The sequence below is a fragment of the Malaclemys terrapin genome, chromosome 15 (assembly GCF_027887155.1).
Source record: "Malaclemys terrapin pileata isolate rMalTer1 chromosome 15, rMalTer1.hap1, whole genome shotgun sequence".
Taxonomy (NCBI): domain Eukaryota; kingdom Metazoa; phylum Chordata; order Testudines; family Emydidae; genus Malaclemys; species Malaclemys terrapin.
This window is the reverse complement of record NC_071519.1, coordinates 10,332,372-10,351,918: the sequence shown is the minus strand read 5'-3', so window position 1 is coordinate 10,351,918 and position 19,547 is coordinate 10,332,372. Positions and strand designations below refer to the sequence as shown.

Genomic DNA, 19,547 nt, shown 5'->3' with positions numbered 1-19,547 from the left:
TCCCCGCAGCACAGCGCCCCCTCACTGAACCCCCCATTCCCCGCAGCACCCGCCCCGCTGAGCCCCCCTCCCACTTTGGGACGGGGCAGCACCCGCGCGCCAGGCCCCCCCCGTCGCCTGGGCTCTGGCCCCGCCCCCAACCCGTGGGCAGCTCCCGGCTCCGCCCCCCTGCGCGCGGCGCGCTCGTTCCAACCGTCCTAACGGAACCGCCTCGCGCCGGACCCGCGGGTGCGTCACTTCCGGCTTCTGCTGCCCGCCTCGCCTCCACTTCTCCCCGGTGCGGGGGGAGGCTGCGGAAGCCGGTAAGAGCCGGAGCCGGAGCCGGGGCAGTGCGGGCCGGGGCAGAGCCGGAGCTGGGGCGGGGGGTTGAACTGTTGCGGGGCAGCAGGAAATCCCCGGGGGGAGAAACCGGAATCGCGGGGGTCAGTGCGGGGGGGGGCGGAGCCGGAGATGCGGGGGGAGGGGAGGTCAGTGCGGGGAGGTGCGGGGGGAGGGGAGGTCAGTGGGGGGCGGGAGGTTGAACTGTCTCGGGGCAGCAGGAAATCCCCGGGGGGAGTTAATCGGATCCAGTTCCTGTTTGTGCCACTTCCCCCCCCCCCGGGTCACCCCCCCTCCCCCGTTACAAACCCCGACCCACGGGGCCCTCCCGGTTCCTGCCCTGGGAGCAGATCCCGAGTCTGGGACCCGCTTTTCTCCGCCCGTCTCACGGGTTGGATCCAAACCTCGAATATCCCCCTTGTCTCCCGGTGTCTGTCCCGGACTGAACGTGCCCCGATATCCCCCCGTCGCTCTGATTATCAAATACCAACAATCCCAGATTGACCCCTTCCTGCCCCTTTTTTTCTCTTCATTTATCAGATACTGATGAGAAACACGTTCAGCTTTCACCTCATCTCCACCACTGACATCACCCCCCCCATTTGTCACTTTTCTCAAATTTACAAAACTAGACCCACATTCCTCACATTTCTGCCTTTTTCTCTTCCATTGCTGAACATGGACTCAGATCTCAGGTTTGCCTCTTTCTATGTCATTATCAAACGGCTATTACAAATCCTGGACTTTAAGGGGGTTAAATTGCATAAGGATCATCTTCCTCCTCTCCTTTGAACGTCATTTGTTCCCCTCTTCATCTACGTGAAAAGGTTTGCCGATCAAAGAGACCAGCCACATATTTAATACACGTCAAAGCCAGAGGCCTCCCCCTGTTTGGGGGATCAATGGATCCCAGCTGGTAACAGGAGAGTTGGCTGGACCCTTTTCTTTTCTCCAGCTGGCATGGGATGAGGAGGTCTCTCTGAGTGCAGCGTGGGTCCAGAAGTTTCTCAAACCCCATGACAAAGGGTCTTTATGAGGGGCTGCTTCCCGCAGTGCTAAGATGCAGCCACCTCTGGGATGGATCCATGGTGGCCATTATTTGTTAGTGAGAGGCCTGGACATGTCTTCACTATTTTGGCCCTCCATTCTCCCGTTAAAGATGTACCCCCCAGGGCTCCCTCTGCCTGTGTGAGTGGCCAGCAGAGGCTGGTGATAACTTTCTATCCACTTATCAGACACTGAGAGGTGAAACCACCAGCAGATTTTTGTTTCTCTTCCCTCTAGAAAACTGCAGGAACTTCCAGTTCTGTGGGAGAATTCTTGCCCTGAGTCCTTGTCCTAGATCTGGGGGTGAGGGAGGTGGGAAGGGGGTTAGGAGTCCCACACAGTGACCTGCTGAAGAGGATTCTGGCCTCATCCTTTCTGAACTGTGCTTCTGGTGTCATTGAGAGCAGTGTTAATCCGGAGTCACTGCAAGGAAAGGCTACGAGTGCCATGAACAATTGTCCCTCTCGGGAGGGGGTTTCATTAGCTGCTCTTACCACAGGGTTCTGCTTGTTGCTAAAAGAGGGAAGGCGGCTCAAACTCTCTGTCCTGGGTATTAGGATTCAGCTTCCTGGGTCAGAGGCTGCAGCCTCCATTGTGATCTGGGAGAAGAAAAGCCAGTTCCTGACTCCATATCCCCCCAGCTGGGGTGTGCACGGCTCAGGGGTCAGTGTCGGGGTAATGCCCCAAAGTGACTCCTTTGGTTCTCCTCTTTTCTGGGGGCTTAAAACTGTGTGGGCTTTGCCTGGCAGGAGGGGCCAGGTCTACACTGTAAAAGAGGTCAAGCATGTTCCTAGCATGGCAGAATCTAGGATGTGTGTCTGCAGGGAAAGGGCCTGGGGGAGTCGTGATGTGAAATGAACTAAAGTCTGTTCTGAAACCTCCACAACTGCCCTTCTCGCCCTGCCAGGCTGCAGAATGACGCCCACGTTTCGCTCCAGCTGATCCCAGCCTCCCTTGGGACAGGGAAGGGAAATGGCTGCAGAGGAGCCAGTCCAGGTAGGGATCACTGGGAGGTTGCTGGTGGGTTCCTGCAGGAGGGAGAGGGGCAGCAAATGCACAGGAGATGGGAAGGTTTGCACAGTCTGGTTTGGAGGTTGAAGTGGGGCAGGAAATGCACAGGGTGGAGAAAGGGAGGAGGCCGGGGGTGGAAACCTGCTGGGATCTGTTTAATGAGTGGCTTAGATTCCAGGAACAGACTGGTGGTGGTGGTGTAATCGTCCCTCCCCTTCTGGGTCGGAGGGAGGCCGCAGCACCTGCCTCGTCTCAGGGGAATTAGCAGTGTCCTGACCACCCTAACAGGCAAAACCCCTGTCAGTATCAGGGTTCTGATCCTCAGGCAGGAGCAGGGCCCCCTGGAGTCTGTGGGCTCTTGGCCCTTAGGTGGGGCAGAGCAGACAACGCTTTAGGGGCCCAGGCCTCAGGCAAGGCGGGCACCATTAGTCCAAGGCCCCAACCCTAAGGCAGGGTGGAGTGGTGAACAGTCTAGCACCCTGGCTTTGGCAGGTGAACACTGGCCTACGGTGGGCAGGCTGCCACCCCAGCGGTTTGGGGCCTGGGGCCTACCAAACTCCACCAGTCCCAGCCCAGGGCCTAACAGGGGTGGAGTGATCTGCCACTGGGTCAGCAGGGAGTCCAGACGCAGTACGCTGACCGCGCTTCACGCTGCCCCGGGCCACTTCCTCCCTCTCCTCCCCTCGGGGCGTACCTGGGTCAGCGGCGGGCCTGTCTGCCCGGGGTCGGTAGCCAGTGGCAGTCACGGCAGGTCCCTGGGTTCCTCTGGGAGCAGGGTGTCTCTTGGCTCCATCAAAGCCGCAGCCTGGAGCTACCAGGATGCATCTGTCTCGGCTCCAGCTGAGTTGGGGGCTGGGCCTTTTATACCTCCAGTTCCCCCGATCCACTGCTGGGTCAGCGGGAGCCCCCTCCGCCCCACTGCAGTGCCTGGCCAGTTCTTTCTGGCTGTCCTGCTGGCGGGAGCGCTCCCTGGCTGCCGCTGGCTGGCCTGCCCTGCCCTCCGGAGGGATGCAAGGCTCCACCACCCTCCGTGGGGTCTCCTGGCGGCCTGCTGCTTCGGAGCCTGCTGCTGTGGGTGAGGAGGAGTCACAGGACAGCTGCAGGAAACGGGGGAGGGGATTTCTTGTGGGACTGAGGGACTCTTCCATCTCTGCTCCTGTGCTGGTGAGAGCTACTGATGTTGTGGGGAGGGGGCGTGGAGCCCTCCCCCCCCCCTCACCACCTCCACCTACCCTCTGGACCGGCTCTTCGCCCCTCGACACAGCTGCTTCCTTCACGGCCTTCCCCACCTCCCTTGGACTGGCCCTGCCTTCCCCAGCTCTGTTTGGCCAGTGGGCTCCCCAGCTGTTTGGCCACCAGCCTCCCTGCAGCAGTTTGACCCCCTTCCCCTTGCTGCCTGCCCCCCCTTACTACCTATTTTCCTCCCCCCCGCCCTTCCGCCTTGACCCCTTGGGAGTTTGCGTTCGTTTGCCTGCTCCTCCTCCAGCCTGTTTTCAGTCTGCTCCCTCCCCCTTTCCCTGCACTGCTCCCCCACCCCCGCTCAGCCCCCGGCTGTGTGCGCCACGTTCCCTCCCTAAGCACTTGTGCCCCTTTCTCTTTTTTACATTACGCCCCCTCCCGTTCACTGTGCCCCCCCATTGGTATTGTGGTCCCTCCCCTTCCCAGTGCAGCCGGAGGAGCAGGTACCCCCACCCTGCCCCGCCTCGATCGGCCTCCCCGAGCCCCCCCCCATTGGCACCTTCCTGCCCTGCCCGCAGCCTAGCGGGAGGAGTGGTTGGCCTTTCCCCTTCCCCCCCTCTTGCCTACCCCCCCCTCCACTGGTGCTTCCTCCTGCCCCTTTCCAGAATGGCGAGGGAGAGTGTGGGTGGGGCCCCTCGTGCTGACCCTCTGGCCCCTTCCTGCCAGCTTCCCCATCTCTCCCTGCTGCTAACCTCTCCACCACCACCGCCGGCCCCTCTGCCATTGCCCGATAGGGGGCGCCACCAGCAAACACAAGAACGGATTCTGAGGCTGCCGTGGCCCCTGCCCCCTCCAGTTTCGGGGGAGCCCCCTCGGCCACTAAAAAAGGGCCTGGGGAAGAAAAAGGGCAAGAGCCCCATTCGGAAGGTGAAACTCCCCCTGTGGTCGAGGCTGTCCCTCCATCATCCACCATGGGACCCCCCTTCTCCTGCTATTCCTTCCACCAGCTCTGGAGGTGTCCCTCCCTTGACCCCAGAGCATACGCCCAGGTGGCTGCAGCCCCTCCACACGCCACTACTTCACCTGCCGCATCCAGTTCCATCCCTGGCGTCCGGGGCCCCTTTCCCACTCTAAGCAGGGAGCCTGGCGTCCGTAGCCTCCTGGTGCTGGCCTCTCCCCACGTGGAGACCTACGTGCGGGCGTTGGCGCGGGTGGTGAGGCTCACGGCGGCGGTGGCGGCCTCCAAGATGTACAGGAAGGTCGTTGTCTTTCTGGCATCAGAGGCCACTGCCTAGGAGGAAGTGGAGAAAGGCCTGATGGTGGGGGGCGTATATGTTCCCATTGAGCTCCTGGAAGACTTGGGCGTGCGGGTGGAGTTTACCTCCATCCCACCCTTACTGCCCCATGCTGTCCTACTGCCCTTCCTCTCCACCCTGGGGAGACCCCTTTCTGTCATCAGCCCTCTCCCCTGGGGCTGGAAGGACCCCGCCCTCTGTCACATCCTGTCCTTCCGCCGGCAGCTCCAGAGCCACGCTAGAGGGGTCCTTTCTGGTGTCCCACCATGGGGCCCATTACCGGGTGCTCTGCTCTTCGGGGGAGGCCTGGTGCTCCCTCTGCCATGTCCAGAGGGACATGGGAGAGGGCCCACCACGGGGGAGGTATCCCTACCCCCCGGCTCCACCCTGTTGTTCAGCCCTCTGCCTCCACCTTGGAGGGCTGGGAGCTCAGACAGGGGAATGCGTCAAACGCAACGCCCGGGCTCACCACCTACCTTGACACGGAGGGGGAGGGGACCCCCGCAAGACTGAGGGGGGCCGCTACTGCCGAGCCGTCCGTCCCTCCCCCTCATAGGGCCCAGCAGGGGGAGCCAGCTGAGGATGCCGTGGGGAACGGCACTGCCCTCCTCCTGGAGTCCCTCCCTGGGGGGCCTCGGATGGAGCCCCTCCCGCCCCCTCGGTTGCTGGTGGGGAGGAGATTTTCACTCTAGTTTTCAGGAGATGGAAGCCGTGGGTGTGACCCCGGTCACCCAGCAGGAGGACGCCCCCTTGCCACAGGCCTCGATGTGGGGGGGGATTAGTCACACTGCCTCTTCCTCTCTCTCCCCTACCCCAGGCCGTTGCCTCCACTCTCGGCCCTGGGGTGTTCCTGGGCTCGTCCATCTACCCAGTCACAGACGGCACCAAGCAACGCCCCTTGTGGCAACGGACAGTGCCGAGCGAGCGGGCCCAGAGCCCTTGTAACTTACGTCGCTCAGGAAGGTGGCGTTATTTGTGCCGACATAATCTGTAGTGTGTATCTAGTTTAAGATACCAATTAGGGCTATCAAGCGATTAAAAAAAATAATTGCAATTAATCAGACTGTTAAAAATAATAAAATATCATGTATTTAATATTTTTGGATGTTTTCTACATTTTCAAAGATATTGATTTCTATTACAACACAGAATACAAAGTGTACAGAGCTCATTTTATATTTCTGATTACAAATATTTGCACTGTAAAAAACAAATAGTATTTTTCAAGTACTGTAGTGCAATCTCTTTGTCATGGAAGTTAAATTTACAAATGTAGAATTATGTACAAAATATAACTGCATTCAAAAATAAAACAATGTAAAACTTTAGAGCCTACAAGTCCACTCAGTTCTATTTCCTGTTAAGCCACTCGCTCAGACAAACAAGTTTGTTTACATTTGCAGGAGATAATGCTCCCGCTTCTTGTTCACAATGTCACCTGAAAGTGAGAACAGGCATTCGCATGGCACTGTTGTAGCTGGCGTTGCAATGTATTTACATGCCAGATGTGCTAAAAATTCATATGTCCTTTCATGCTTCAACCACCATTCCTGAGGACATGCGTCCATGCTGATGACAGGTTCTGCTCGATAATGATGCAATGCTATGCGGACCAATGCATGTTTATTTTCATCCTCTGGGTCAGATGCCACCAGCAGATGGTTGATTTTCTTTTTTGGTGGTTCAGGTTCTGTAGTTTCCGCATCAGAGTGTTGCTCTTTTAAGATTCTGAAAGCATGCTCCACACCTAGTCTCTCTCAAATTTTGGAAGGCACTTCAGATTCTTTAACCTTGGGTTGACTGCTGTAGCTAGCTTTAGAAATCTCACATTGGTACCTTCTTTGCATTTTGTCAGATCTCCGGCAAAAGTGTTCTTAAAACAAACAACACGTGCTGGGTCATCGTCTCAGACTGCTATAACATGAAATAGGTGGCAGAATGCGGGTAAAACAGAGCTGGAGACCTACAATTCTCCACCAAGGAGTTCAGTCACAAATTTAATTAGCACATTATTTTTTTAATGAATGTCGTCAGCATGGAAGCATGTCCTCTGGAATGGTGGCTGAAGCATGAAGGGGCATACAAATGTTTAGCATATCTGGCACATAAATATCTTGCAATGCTGGCTACAAAAGTCCCATGCAAATGCCTTTTCTCACTTTCTGGTGACATTGTATATAAGTGGGCAGCATTATCTCCTGTAAATGTAGATAATTTGTTTGTTTTAGAGATTGGCTGAACAGGTAGGACTGAGTGGACTTGTAGGCTCTAAAGTTTTCTTTTTGAGTGCAGTTATGTAACAAAAAATCGACATTTGTAAATTGCACTGTTACAAGAGCGAGCTTGCACGACAGTTCTTGTATGAGGTGAATTGAAAAATACTATTTCTTTTGTTTATCATTTTTACAGTGCAAATATTTGTAATAAAAATGATATAAACTGAGCAGTGTACACTTTGTATTCTGTGTTGTAATAGAAATCAATATATTTGAAAATGTAGAAAACATCCAAAAAGATGTAATAAATTTCAGTTGGTATTCTATTGTTTAACAGTGTGATTAAAACAGCGATTAATCATGATTAATTTTTTTTTTTTGAGTTTATCGTCTGAGTTAACTACGATTAATCGGTAGCCCAAATACCAATAGAAACCTAATGACATCATTAATATTATTGCATGGTGTATGTATGGAGGACAAATTCAATATTATAGATGTTGCAAATGATATTCTTAAAGCATGTCTGCCAGCCAGCCAGGGTTGAAATTACCCCACCCTAGACAAAGGCAGGTGATTCTGCTACCTTGAAGGTACTTTCAAGGTACATTAAGAGACAATGGGAATGCAATTTACATAAAAGATACCATCAAACTAACAAGGGGTAACCACTCAGCATCTTGGTGGGAGAGGATATCGCAGGACCAGACCAAATTCCATTTTCGCAAACACCAGCAAGGGAATAAACCACCATGGAACTTCCTTCAGCACTAGACTCCAGGCCTTCCTCACAGCTTGAATGCCCTTTACTTTAGAGGGGAACCTTCAGAAAACTCCCTTTCAAAGGTTCACTGAACTATACAAAAGAGAGGCAGAGAATCCCAAGTTATCTTCCACGTAGAAGACAAAGGAACCAAGCCCTTTGGACTTTGGGGGAGATATTGAGTAAGGGGATGGTCTGCCCTCTTGCTGGTAAGCAGTGTGGTAAGAATCTTACCTTGAGCCAGGACTGTAGTTTTATTAGGTCCTAGTCTCCAGATAGGGTGACCAGATGTCCCGATTTTATAGGGACAGTCCTGATTTTTGGCTCTTTTTCTTATATAGGCTCCTATTACCCCTCATCCCCGTCCCGATTTTTCACATTTGCTGTCTGGTCACCCTATCTCCAGAAAGCATTTTTCACTTTCACTTGCTTGTAACCATTTCTGACTTTCTCCTTTATACCTGAACTCACCTTAATGCTTTTGTTTCTAAACTTGTTTTAATCTTAATCTAAACGAATCCGGTGCTGTCTTTGAATTCAAGTGCTAGCCAGCTCCAGTTGAAGTGATAAGCTGGGCCATTTGAGGAGAAAACAATCCTTATTATTCCTCTGAACGGTTCAGGACAAAGTAGCCATTGCAGAGCACATGGTTTGGGGAAAATTCAGCTGTTGCTGACTCTTGCCAAGTGTATTCAAGGCTGGTAGAATCCAGAGTGTGCCTGGGGTGTAACAAGCAGGCTGTTGGTCTCAGAGCTGCTGGTCCAGGGTTACTTATCACACAGACACTCGGTGTGTCCTTGAATGCTGGCTGGGGGTATCCAGACAAGGGAGCTCCAGCAGCAGAACATTGAAACTCCCCCAGGATTACAGATGACATAACTCCTTACGGGTCTGGATTGCCCCCCAGGATGTGAAAATGGCCTAGGTTGGTAGTGAAACATCTTGAGAGTCCTGCTCCCCATCACCATCTGCAATAGCCACAATCTCTCTTCTCTGCAGGCGCCTTAGATCTTGGGCTCCATCACGCCTGACGTCACCTGGCCTGATGCTTATTTTTCACATTCTGCTTGTCCAGAGGAATTGGAGTCTGTTGTTCCTGGATTATAGCGGCTGATTTCCCAGCATTCCCCACACTCAGGGATTTTCATACTCCCGCCCATTACACCTGACTCACTAGATTCCCTAATGCTGCAATAGGTGCTATCCTGACATCTGACAGTGGTGAGATCCTGCATTCAGTGATATCCCTGCCCTTCCTATTCCTTACTCCACCGAACCCCACCAGCCCAGGCTGACTGTTCCCAGCTTCCCCAAGACTCTCGCATTGTCTCTGGACCTCTCTGTCAGCAAGAAGCAGTGCCAGGGAGACTTGCCCTCTGTCTGGACTCTCCACTTTCTGAGACAGTCATTTACCTTCTGTGTGTTTTAGGAGCCCTCTTTGATAATGTGTGTCTGTGACATTACCCAGGGTACATTCTGGACTGTTGAACAGCTGTCTCCCATCAGTTCTCCAACCTGGGATGCCTTTCCACACTGCTTTGCTGTGAGAACAGCCACTCCTGGGCAGCTAGCACACATTCTCCAGCATGTAACTCGCTCCCAGCGACACAGTATTGAGTGCTGCTACTCAACCACTCGTGAATTACACCCCAGGGGAATACCGGCACATTCTCTAGTCCCAGATTTCCCCCCAGAAATGTGTCTTGCACTCTCCAGCACATTACTAAACAATACAAGGTCATACAAAGTCTGTCACTTCATCCATGGGAAATGACAGGCACCAGGCTTGTTATCCCAAGCGGAGTGTCTCACACTGTAATCCAACAATAAAGTTGTTTTATTGTTTTATCTATTAACTACAGAAAGAAAAGATTTTAAGTGACTACAAGTAATGAGGCATAAAAGTCAGAATTGCTTACAAAAGAAATAAAAGATGAAACGCAAACTAACGTCTAACTTCACAAGCTGAAACAGATTCACAGCAAATCTCTCTCTCTCCCCGTATGCTGTGACAGGCTGAGTTTCCTTTCAGCCAGGGGCCCTGCCTCCCGAAGTTCAGTTCTTCAGGAGGAGTTGATGTCATGAATAGAGAGAAAAGGGGCAGGAAAGAGAGAGAGTATCAAGTGTTTTCCTCACCTCTTTTTATAATTCAGTCCTGTGTGCTAGAAACATCTTCAGTTTTCAGCTGAGTCATGGTTACAGGCTCCATGTGTTGTCGATGTGAGGTTCAAGTCCTCCCTGTGATGGAATGTAAATTTCTCACTCATGTTTTCCCCCTACTGGAGAATGGCCACTTAACCAGGTGTTAGCTGTGCTGTCTCGGAGGAACTGGTCTGTGGGTGTTCCCCAGAATTCTAACATATTTTCTGAAACATCATGCAATAAAATCTTATATCTTTTGTGACGGGGTCAAGCCAGCTGGCTACAGGAGAGGGTGAAAGGCGGCAAGTATATTAGCTCCAGGATAAGCAGGTTCCTTTTCCCCTGGTAACTGAACAGGGGTTACTCCAGGTTAATTAAAACACCTGGGGCCAATGAAGGGGCCTGCCAGAACTTGTTAAGAGCCTCCCCTCCAGCCAGATAGGAGCACATGATAGGTGCTGTGGGAGGCAGGCACGCTACTGGAGAGCTGGGTGGTGCAGACGCTGACAAGCACCAGGAGGGAAACCCCACAGATACAAAGGTAAAGGGCAGGGCAAACAGCCCTTCCAGGTCCTGGAAGTTTGAGGGAAGAGAACCCACCAGAGGGGAGAGACTGAACTGGGTATCTGGCCTGTCGCCACCATGCCCAGAGGAGCTAGTAGTGATTCAGAGGCTCCCATCCCCCTTCCGCCATCAAGAAGGCTGGGAGAAACCCTGCTCAGGCAAAGTTTGGACAGTAAACCCAGGGGTGTGGGGAAATCCTGAGAGGATGAGGAATACTCCAGCCTGCCTCTAAGAGGAAGTATGGAACCCACTGAGCTGGAGAAGGAGCTCTGTCAAACTTTACATATGGAGTGTTTCTATTTTAATACACAGTTTAACAAGATAATAATGTTCAGCGTATTATGAGTTTCCAGATTATACTTGACAAGGCAGACTTTGTACAAAATATATCATAGTTTTTCAAAAGAGTGAATACAGGATTACGGACTGTCACAGTGTCTGTGTGTGTTCCCAGCAGATGTGTGATTACAATCCCTCATGAGCAGAGCGTTCTGCACCTTTGGGGAGCTGGCCCTGGGATTTCACTGGTTTACTAAGGACTGGGTTTTGGATAAATAATTATTTTTCATGACAAAGTCTTATGAATTCACCTGATCTCCTTTGTTTTCTTTCATCTGAGCAGGCGTTCCAGTTTCCAAACCTGATGTCATCTCCCAGGTGGAAGAAGGGGAAGAGCCATTGGTCCCAGACCTCCAGGATTCAGAGGAAAAAGAGATCCTGAGAGCTCCCTGCACAGGTGAGGAACATTTAAACAACTCAGAATCTGTAAGTGCCTGAGCGAAAAATCTGGGGATGCCCTACAAAGACCTTGGGAGCTCTCAGTTCAGGATTGTCCCCAGCAGGTGTCGTATCGTCAGGGCAGATACAGCTCATGGCTTCCTACAGATCCTAACTGATACCTGGCAGTAACTTCCTCCCTTCCGTCTGAGAATTTGGATGGGATGTGAAGGCTGAATTTTGGGGAAGAGTTAGGGGAATTGAGTTCCTGTTTTTTGACATCTCTCCAGCACTTATTTTGGCTTGGTCCTTGTCGCGGAGTGTGGGGGAGTCAGGGCCCTGCACCCCTCTTCCTGAGATTCACTGTGACTCTCAACCAGCCAGTAAAGCAGAAGGTTTATTTAAGGACAGGAACAGTCTCAAGCAGAGCGTGTAGGTACGACCAGACCCCCTCAATTAGGTCCCTCTGGGAGGTTCAGGGAGCTTAGACCCCAGCTTGGGGTTCCCTGCGTTGCACCACCCAGCCCAAACTGAAACCAAACCAAAACTCCTCCTGCAGCTCCTCTCTTCCCCCTCCCCCCAGCTCCTCCTCTCCTTTGTTCAGTCTCCCGGGCAGAAGGTGTTAATTCTCCCCACCCCCGTTCCTGGCTCAGGTTACAGCTCAGGTAGCTTCCTTCAAGGGAAGTCCCACATCCCCACTGCAACCCCCCTGCAACATTCCCAGGTCAAATCTGCCCTGCTCCGTCACATCTCTCCCCCCTTCGAGACTGAACTGAGCGGGGTCACTCTGACCAGTGACCTGGGGAAGTTCAGGGCTCCCTCTCCGGGACAACGCGTCTGCTATCAGGTTGTCACGTCCCTTCACATGGACCACATCCATGTCATAATCCTGCAGGAGCAGGCTCCATCTCAGGAGCTTGGCGTTGGCTCCTTTCATCTGGTGCAGCCCGGTCAGGGGAGAGTGGTCGGTGTGCACGGTGAAGTGTCGCCCAAAGAGATATGGCTCTAGTTTCTTGAGGGCCCACACCATGGCCAGGCATTCCTTCTCGATGGCCGCGTAGTTCTGCTCCCGGGGTAGCAACTTCTTGCTCAGGTACACGATGGGGTGTCTCTCCCCCTTTTCATCCTCCTGCATTAACACCGCACCCAGTCCCGTGTCTGAGGCGTCGGTGAACACCATAAAGGGCTTGTCAAAGTCTGGGTTTGCCAGAACTGGGCCACTGACCAGAGCCTCCTTCAGCGCCCGGAGAGCCTCCTGGCACTCCTCGGTCCAGACCACCTTGTCTGGCTTCCCCTTCTTGCACAGCTCAGTGATGGGGACGGCTATGGCGCTAAAGTGGGGCACGAACCTTCGATAGTACCCTGCCATCCCAATAAAGGCTTGGACCTGCTTTTTGGTTTGAGGAGCGGGACAGTCTCTGATCACCTCCACTTTGGCTGGTTCCGGCTTTAGGCAGCCACTTCCCACCCGGTGGCCTAGGTAGGATACCTCAGCCATCCCCACCTTGCACTTCTCCGGTTTTACGGTCAGCCCAGCCTTCTGGAGTCGGTCCAGCACTTGTCTAACCTGGGACATGTGGTCCTCCCAGGTCTGGCTAAAGACACAGATGTCATCGATATACGCCACGGCAAAACTCTCCATCCCCCTCAGTAGCTGATCCACCAGGCGTTGGAAGGTGGCCGGCGCTCCCTTGAGGCCAAAGGGCAGGGTCAGGAACTCATAGAGCCCCAGAGGGGTGATAAAGGCCGATTGCAGCCTGGCATCTGCATCCAGCGGCACTTGCCAATAGCCCTTTGTAAGATCCATGGTGGTAAGGTACCGAGCACCTCCCAGCTTGTCTAGGAGCTCGTCAGGCCTGGGCATGGGGTAGGCATCGGCTACAGTGATGGCATTGAGCTTCCGATAGTCCACACAGAACCGGATCGACCCGTCCTTTTTGGGGACCAGCACCACCGGCGAGGCCCAAGGGCTGGAAGACGGCTGGATCAACCCCAAAGCCAGCATGTCATTGACCTCTCTTTCCAGGTCCTGAGCAGTTTTCCCTGTGACTCGGAAGGGGGAGCATTTTATAGGCGGGTGCGATCCTGTCTGCACCCGGTGGACAGTCAGATTAGTGCGTCCAGGCTGGTTGGAAAACAGTTGTTGGTACAGATACAGCACCCCTCCGATCTCAGCTTGCTGGGCAGGGGTTAGCCGATCAGAGAGGGGAATTGCTTCCAGGGGGAAGCCAGCTCTTGTCCCAGGGAATAGATCTACTAAAGGGTCATCTCCCTGCCCCTCCCAATGTCCACACACGGCCAACACCACATTCCCCCTGTCATAATATGGCTTCATCATATTCACATGGTACACCCGGTGGTGGTGTGCCCGGTTCGACAGCTCCACCACATAGTTTACCTCGTTTAGTTGCTTGATAACCTTGAAGGGCCCTTCCCAGGCGGCCTGGAGTTTGTTTTTCCTCACGGGGATGAGGACCATCACCTGATCCCCAGTGGCGAACGCCCGGGCCCGTGCTGTGCGGTCATACCAGACCTTCTGCTTCCTCTGGGCTCTGGCCAGATTCTCCCTGGCCAGGCCCATGAGCTCGGCAAGTCGTTCCCGGAAGGTCAGGACATACTCCACCACCGACTCTCCTTCAGGAGTGGCCTTCCCCTCCCATTCGTCTCTCATCAGGTCCAGGGGCCCCCTTACCCGCCTTCCATATAACAGTTCGAAAGGCGAAAACCCGGTAGACTCCTGGGGTACCTCCCTGTACGCAAACAGCAGGTGAGGTAAGTACTTGTCCCAGTCCTGCGGGTGCTGATTCATAAATGTTTTCAGCATCATTTTTAGCGTCCCATTGAACCTCTCCACCAGCCCGTTGGATTGGGGGTGATATGCTGAGGCCCAGTTGTGCCGGACCCTACATCTCTCCCACAAGCACCGGAGTAGGGCCGACATGAAGTTGGACCCTTGGTCCGTCAAGACTTCCTTGGGGAACCCCACTCGGCTGAAAATGGTCAGCAGCGCATCTGCCACAGTGTCTGCTTCGATGGACGATAAGGGCACTGCCTCGGGGTAGCGGGTGGCGAAATCTACCACCACCAGGATGTATTTCTTCCCAGACCGGGTCGTCTTGCTGAGAGGTCCCACTATGTCCATGGCCACCTTCTGGAAAGGCTCCTCTGTGATGGGCAAAGGTCTCAACGCTGCTTTCCCCTTGTCCCGGGCTTTCCCCACCCTCTGGCAGGGGTCACAGGATCGGCAGTACTGCCGGACGTTGGTGAAGACCCCGGGCCAGTATAAGTTCTGTAGCAGCCTCTGCCTGGTGCGCCGGATCCCCTGGTGCCCTGCGAGAGGGATGTCATGGGCCAGGTACAGTAGCTTGCGGCGAAACTTCTGGGGAACCACCAGCTGCCTCCTGATCCCCCACGACTCCACTTCCCCTGGGGGAGCCCACTCTCGGTACAGGAACCCCTTCTCCCACAGGAACCTCTCCTTGCATCCTCTCATCATGGTCTGTACCACACTGAGGTCAGCCAGGCCCCTTAGCTTCCGCAGGGAGGGGTCCTTCTGCAACTCGGCCTGGAACTCGGCGGCTGGGGAAGGGATGGGGACCTGCTCCCTCTCGTCGGCTGGGTCGGAAGCCCCAGCCACCCCGAGCCTTGTCCTTGGGTGTTCCCTCCCCACCCGGGTAGGGTTCGGTGCCTCCGGTGTGACATCCTTCCCAAGGTCAGGGCGTAGTGCCCCTCGCCGGCTCTGGCTACGGGTCACGACTAAGGCGGTCTGGGGGCTGCTTGGCCAGTCCTCTAGGTCCCCCCCATCAACACCTCAGTGGGCAAATGGTGGTGCACTCCCACGTCCTTGGGGCCCTCCTTGGCCCCCCATTTCAGGTGTACCTTCGCTACGGGAACCTTGAATGGGGTCCCGCCCACCCCTGTCAGGGTCAGGAAGGTGTTGGGCACCACCCGAGCTGGGGCCACCACCTCGGGCCGGGCCAGTGTCACCTCTGCGCCCGTGTCCCAGTATCCATAAACTTTCTTCCCATCCACCTCCAGGGGAACAAGGCACTCGCTCCGCAGGGACAGCCCCACGCCAACCCTGTAAACGGAGAACTTTGAATCCGGAGCATCTGGCCCCCCAGAGAAGCTGGCCTGGGGCCCTTCTCTCTCTTGAGCAGTTGATAAGCTGCCAGCCCCTCTTGCGTGAGAAGCCTGCCCCTCGTCCGTCTGGGCCTCTACCAAGTTAACCCGGTGCGGGTTCGGTCTGCTCAGTCTGTCCTTGAGCTTGGGGCACTGGGCCCGAACGTGGCCTCTTCGGCCGCAGTAATAGCAGCTCATGTCCCGTGGGTCCCCTCGAGCCGGTCAGTTGTCCCTGACGCTGGGCATTCCCCTTGGGAGGGGATTCCCCATATTCCCCCTTTGGGAGGTACCCGGGTGACTCTCTCTCTGCATCGCGGCGGGCCTGTTCCTTTGGGGCTCCTCTCTGCCACCCCCTGACCGGCTCTTTACAAACTCATCGGCCAGCCGCCCTGCATGTCGCGGGTTCTCTGGCTTTCGGTCCACCAACCACAGCCTCAGGTCGGATGGGCACCGCTCATACAGTTGCTCCAGTACCAGCAGTTTAACCAGGTCCTCCTTAGTCTGGGCCCCATCAGCCCACTTGCTGGCGTATCCTTCCATGCGGACGGCTAGTTGCAGATATGAGATCTCAGGGGTTTTATCCTGACTCCGGAACCTTTCCCGGTACATCTCAGGAGTCAGCCCAAACTCTCGTAGCAGGGCCTTTTTGAATAGTTCGTAGTCCCCTTTCTCTGCCTCTTCCAGTTGGCGGTACAATGCCACGGCTTTGGGGTCCAGTAAGGGGGTAAGGACCTGGAGTCTGTCCGCGGGATCAACCCGGTGCAGCTCGCAGGCCGTCTCAAAGGCCTCCAGGAAGTCATCCATGTCCTCCCCCTCCTTGCGTGGGGCCAGGATGCACTTATCAAAGCTCCGTGCAGTCCTGGCTCCCCCCTCACTCACCGCAGCCGGGGGTTCGCTGCCCCTCAGTCTCGCAAGTTCCAGTTCATGCTGTCTCTGTCTCTCATTCTCCTCCCATTCATGCTGATGCTGTCTCTTTTCAAGCTGTCTCTGTTGTTCACGATCCTCCAGCTCTCTCAGTTTTAGCTCTTTCTCCCATTCCAGCTAGTTCCGCTCCAGGGATGCCGAACGTCGCCGGGAGGATCCTCTGCTGGCTGGCGAGCTTCGCCGGGAGGATCCCCTGCTGGCCGGGGGGGTCACGGCGCCCTCGGTATTTGCTGGGCTCCTCCCCACCCTTCCCCTAGGCATAGGAAGGAGGGGTCTCGGGAAGCCCTCAGCAGCCGGCTGACCACTCCCAGCTGGGACAGACACTGGTGCCTGCGCTGCATTTGCCAGGCTGCTTCCCTGAGACACAGGGATCAGTTCATTCGCGCGATCTTCCGCCTCCAGCTGGGCAATGAGCTGTTCTTTGGTGAGCCTCCCAATGTGCAGCCCCCTCTGCTTGCACAGCTCCACCAGGTCGCTCTTAAGCCGCTTGGCATACATCTTCCTGCTGGCCACTCACCGGCCTGTGTGCTCACAGCTCCCCACAATTCCCAGGGAGACCCCTAGTGTGCCAGCCCTTCTCGAGGTCACCACCTCTCTGCCAGGGTCGAGCTGCAGACTCCTCCGCCCCGGGACCACTCGCTGCGATCCCCCCGGGGGACCCTGTTACTGCAAAAGTCCTTCTCGCTGGTCACACACTCCCAGGGGTAATAACCGTCTCTCTCTCACTCTTCAGCACGCCTGGTCCCCGTCAATCCCCCTTCGTTTTACTGCTCCCCAGTCACTTACTGCAGGAAGCGCCGTCCACGGGGTGCAGTAGATCCCGCCGCTGCCACCAGTTGTCGCGGAGTGTGGGGGAGTCAGGGCCCTGCACCCCTCTTCCTGAGATTCACTGTGACTCTCAACCAGCCAGTAAAGCAGAAGGTTTATTTAAGGACAGGAACACAGTCTCAAGCAGAGCGTGTAGGTACGACCAGACCCCCTCAATTAGGTCCCTCTGGGAGGTTCAGGGAGCTTAGACCCCAGCTTGGGGTTCCCTGCGTTGCACCACCCAGCCCAAACTGAAACCAAACCAAAACTCCTCCTGCAGCTCCTCTCTTCCCCCTCCCCCCAGCTCCTCCTCTCCTTTGTTCAGTCTCCCGGGCAGAAGGTGTTAATTCTCCCCACCCCCGTTCCTGGCTCAGGTTACAGCTCAGGTAGCTTCCTTCAAGGGAAGTCCCACATCCCCACTGCAACCCCCCTGCAACATTCCCAGGTCAAATCTGCCCTGCTCCCTGCTCCGTCACATCCCTCCCTTGTCCAGCCCAGTTTCAGGTTTCTCTCTCTGTCCCAGCAGGTGATGTGATGGTGAGTGAGAATGAGGAGCAGAAGTCTCAGCAGGAAGATGCTGAGCAAGTGGAATCACACGGAGCATTATCGCAAAGATCCAAAGAGAAAGTGCCCACGATTCATGAGCAGGGAAAAGTCTTGGAGATTCAGCGTAGTCCAGAGAGTGAGCAAGGAAACCAACCAGGGGAGAAAATGGGAAAATTAATTTACTCTTGGGGAACTCACAAGGACCTCAAAGAAACCACAGCCCAGCAGAAAATCCTCAGAGGAAAGAGAAAATATACATGCAGTGAGTGTGGGGCAAACTTCAGTGACTGCTCAGCCCTTATTGCTCATCAGAAAATCCACACAGGAGAGAAACTCTATGAATGCTGTGAGTGCGGGAAAAGCTTCAATCGCAGCTCACACCTCACTCGACATCTGAGAATCCACATGGGAGAGAGACCCTATGAATGCAGTGAGTGCGGGAAAACCTTCAATTGCAGTTCACAGCTCACTAGACATGAGATAATCCACACAGGAGAGAGACCCTATGAATGCCATGAGTGTGGAAAAACCTTCACTCTCAGCTCATATCTTACTACACATGAGCGAATGCACAGAGGGGAGAGGCCCTTTCAGTGCTCTCAGTGTGGGAAAAGCTTCACTAGGAGCTCATCCCTTATTAGACATGAGAGAATGCACACGGGAGAGAGACCCTATAAATGCTGTGAGTGTGGGAAAACCTTCACTTCCAGCTCAAACCTTATTCAACATCAGAGAATCCACACAGGGGAGAGGCCCTATGAATGCAGTGAGTGCGGGAAAGCCTTCAATTGCAGCTCCGAGCTCACTAGACATGAGAGAATCCACACAGGAGAGAGACCCCATGAATGCAGAGAGTGTGGGAAAAGCTTCACTCTCAGGTCAGATCTTACTACCCATGAGAGAATCCACACAGGGGAGAGGCCTTTTCAATGCTCTCAGTGTGGAAAAAGCTTCACTAGGAGCTCAGACCTTACTAGACATGAGAGAATCCACACGGGAGAGAGACCCTATGAATGCTGTGAGTGTGGGAAAAGCTTCATTTCCAGCTCAAAACTTATTCAACATGAGAGAATCCACACAGGGGAGAGACCCTATAAATGCGGTGAGTGTGGGAAAGCCTTCAGTTGCAGTTCAAAGCTCACTAGACATGAGAGAATGCACAGGGGGGAGAGACCTTATGAATGCTGTGAGTGCGGGAAAACCTTCACTTACAGCTCAGATCTTACTACCCATGAGAGAATCCACACAGGAGAGAGGCCCTTTCAATGCTCCCAGTGTGGGAAAACCTTCACTAGGAGCTCAGATGTCACTAGACATGAGAGAATTCACACAGGAGAGAGACCCTATGAATGCAGTGAGTGTGGGAAAAGCTTTATTTCCACCTCAAATCTTATTAAACATCAGCGAATCCACACTGGGGAGCGCCCCTTTAAATGCGGTGAGTGCGGGAAAACCTTCAATTGCGGCTCACAGCTCACTCGACATGAGAGAATCCACATGGGAGAGACACCCTATGAATGCTGAGAGTGCGGGAAAACCTATACTCTCAGCTCACACCTTACTAGATATTGGAGAATCCACATGGGAGAGAGATCCTATGAATGTGAATTCGGGAAAACCTTCAATCAAAGCTCATACCTCAGTACTAGGGCTGTCCATTAATCACAGTTAACTCACACGATTAACTCAAAAAATTAATTACAATTAGAGAAATTAATTGTGATTATTCAGTTTTGATTGTGCTGTTAATAGAATACGAACTGCCATTTATTAAATATTTGTGGATGTCTTCCTATATTTTCAAATATTGATTTCAACTACAACACAGAATACAAAGTGTACAGTACTCAGTTTATATTATTTTTCTTAGATATCTGCACTGTAAAAATAACAGTA

The 19,547-nt window shown here is 54.0% G+C and overlaps 2 protein-coding genes across 7 annotated transcripts in view; one reads left to right on the top strand and one right to left on the bottom strand.

Annotated features, from left to right (window-relative positions):
- LOC128823100 (zinc finger protein 677-like) overlaps positions 1-273 on the bottom strand; it is a 28,473-nt gene extending 28,200 nt beyond the window's left edge. For 3 of the 6 annotated variants that reach the window (XM_054005201.1, XM_054005200.1, XM_054005197.1), the window contains exon 1: positions 75-137. The gene's annotated coding sequence lies outside the window, so the exon portion shown is untranslated. Of the gene's footprint in view, positions 1-74; positions 144-193 lie in introns of those variants that run through there. The other 3 variants (XR_008441659.1, XR_008441660.1, XM_054005198.1) reach the window with 2 other exon arrangements.
- On the top strand, positions 209-19,276 carry LOC128823034 (zinc finger protein 345-like). The gene is made up of 4 exons (XM_054005062.1): positions 209-302; positions 2,273-2,361; positions 11,158-11,271; positions 17,632-19,276. Exon 4 carries the CDS (start codon positions 17,640-17,642, stop codon positions 19,173-19,175), a length of 1,536 nt encoding a protein of 511 aa, XP_053861037.1. The 5' UTR covers positions 209-302; positions 2,273-2,361; positions 11,158-11,271; positions 17,632-17,639; the 3' UTR covers positions 19,176-19,276.
- Positions 19,277-19,547: the final 271 nt, after the last annotated feature.

Excerpts from the sequence above, each read along its gene's own strand:
- LOC128823034 (XM_054005062.1), top strand. The coding sequence starts at position 17,640 with ATGGTGAGTGAGAATGAGGAGCAGAAGTCTCAGCAGGAAGATGCTGAG.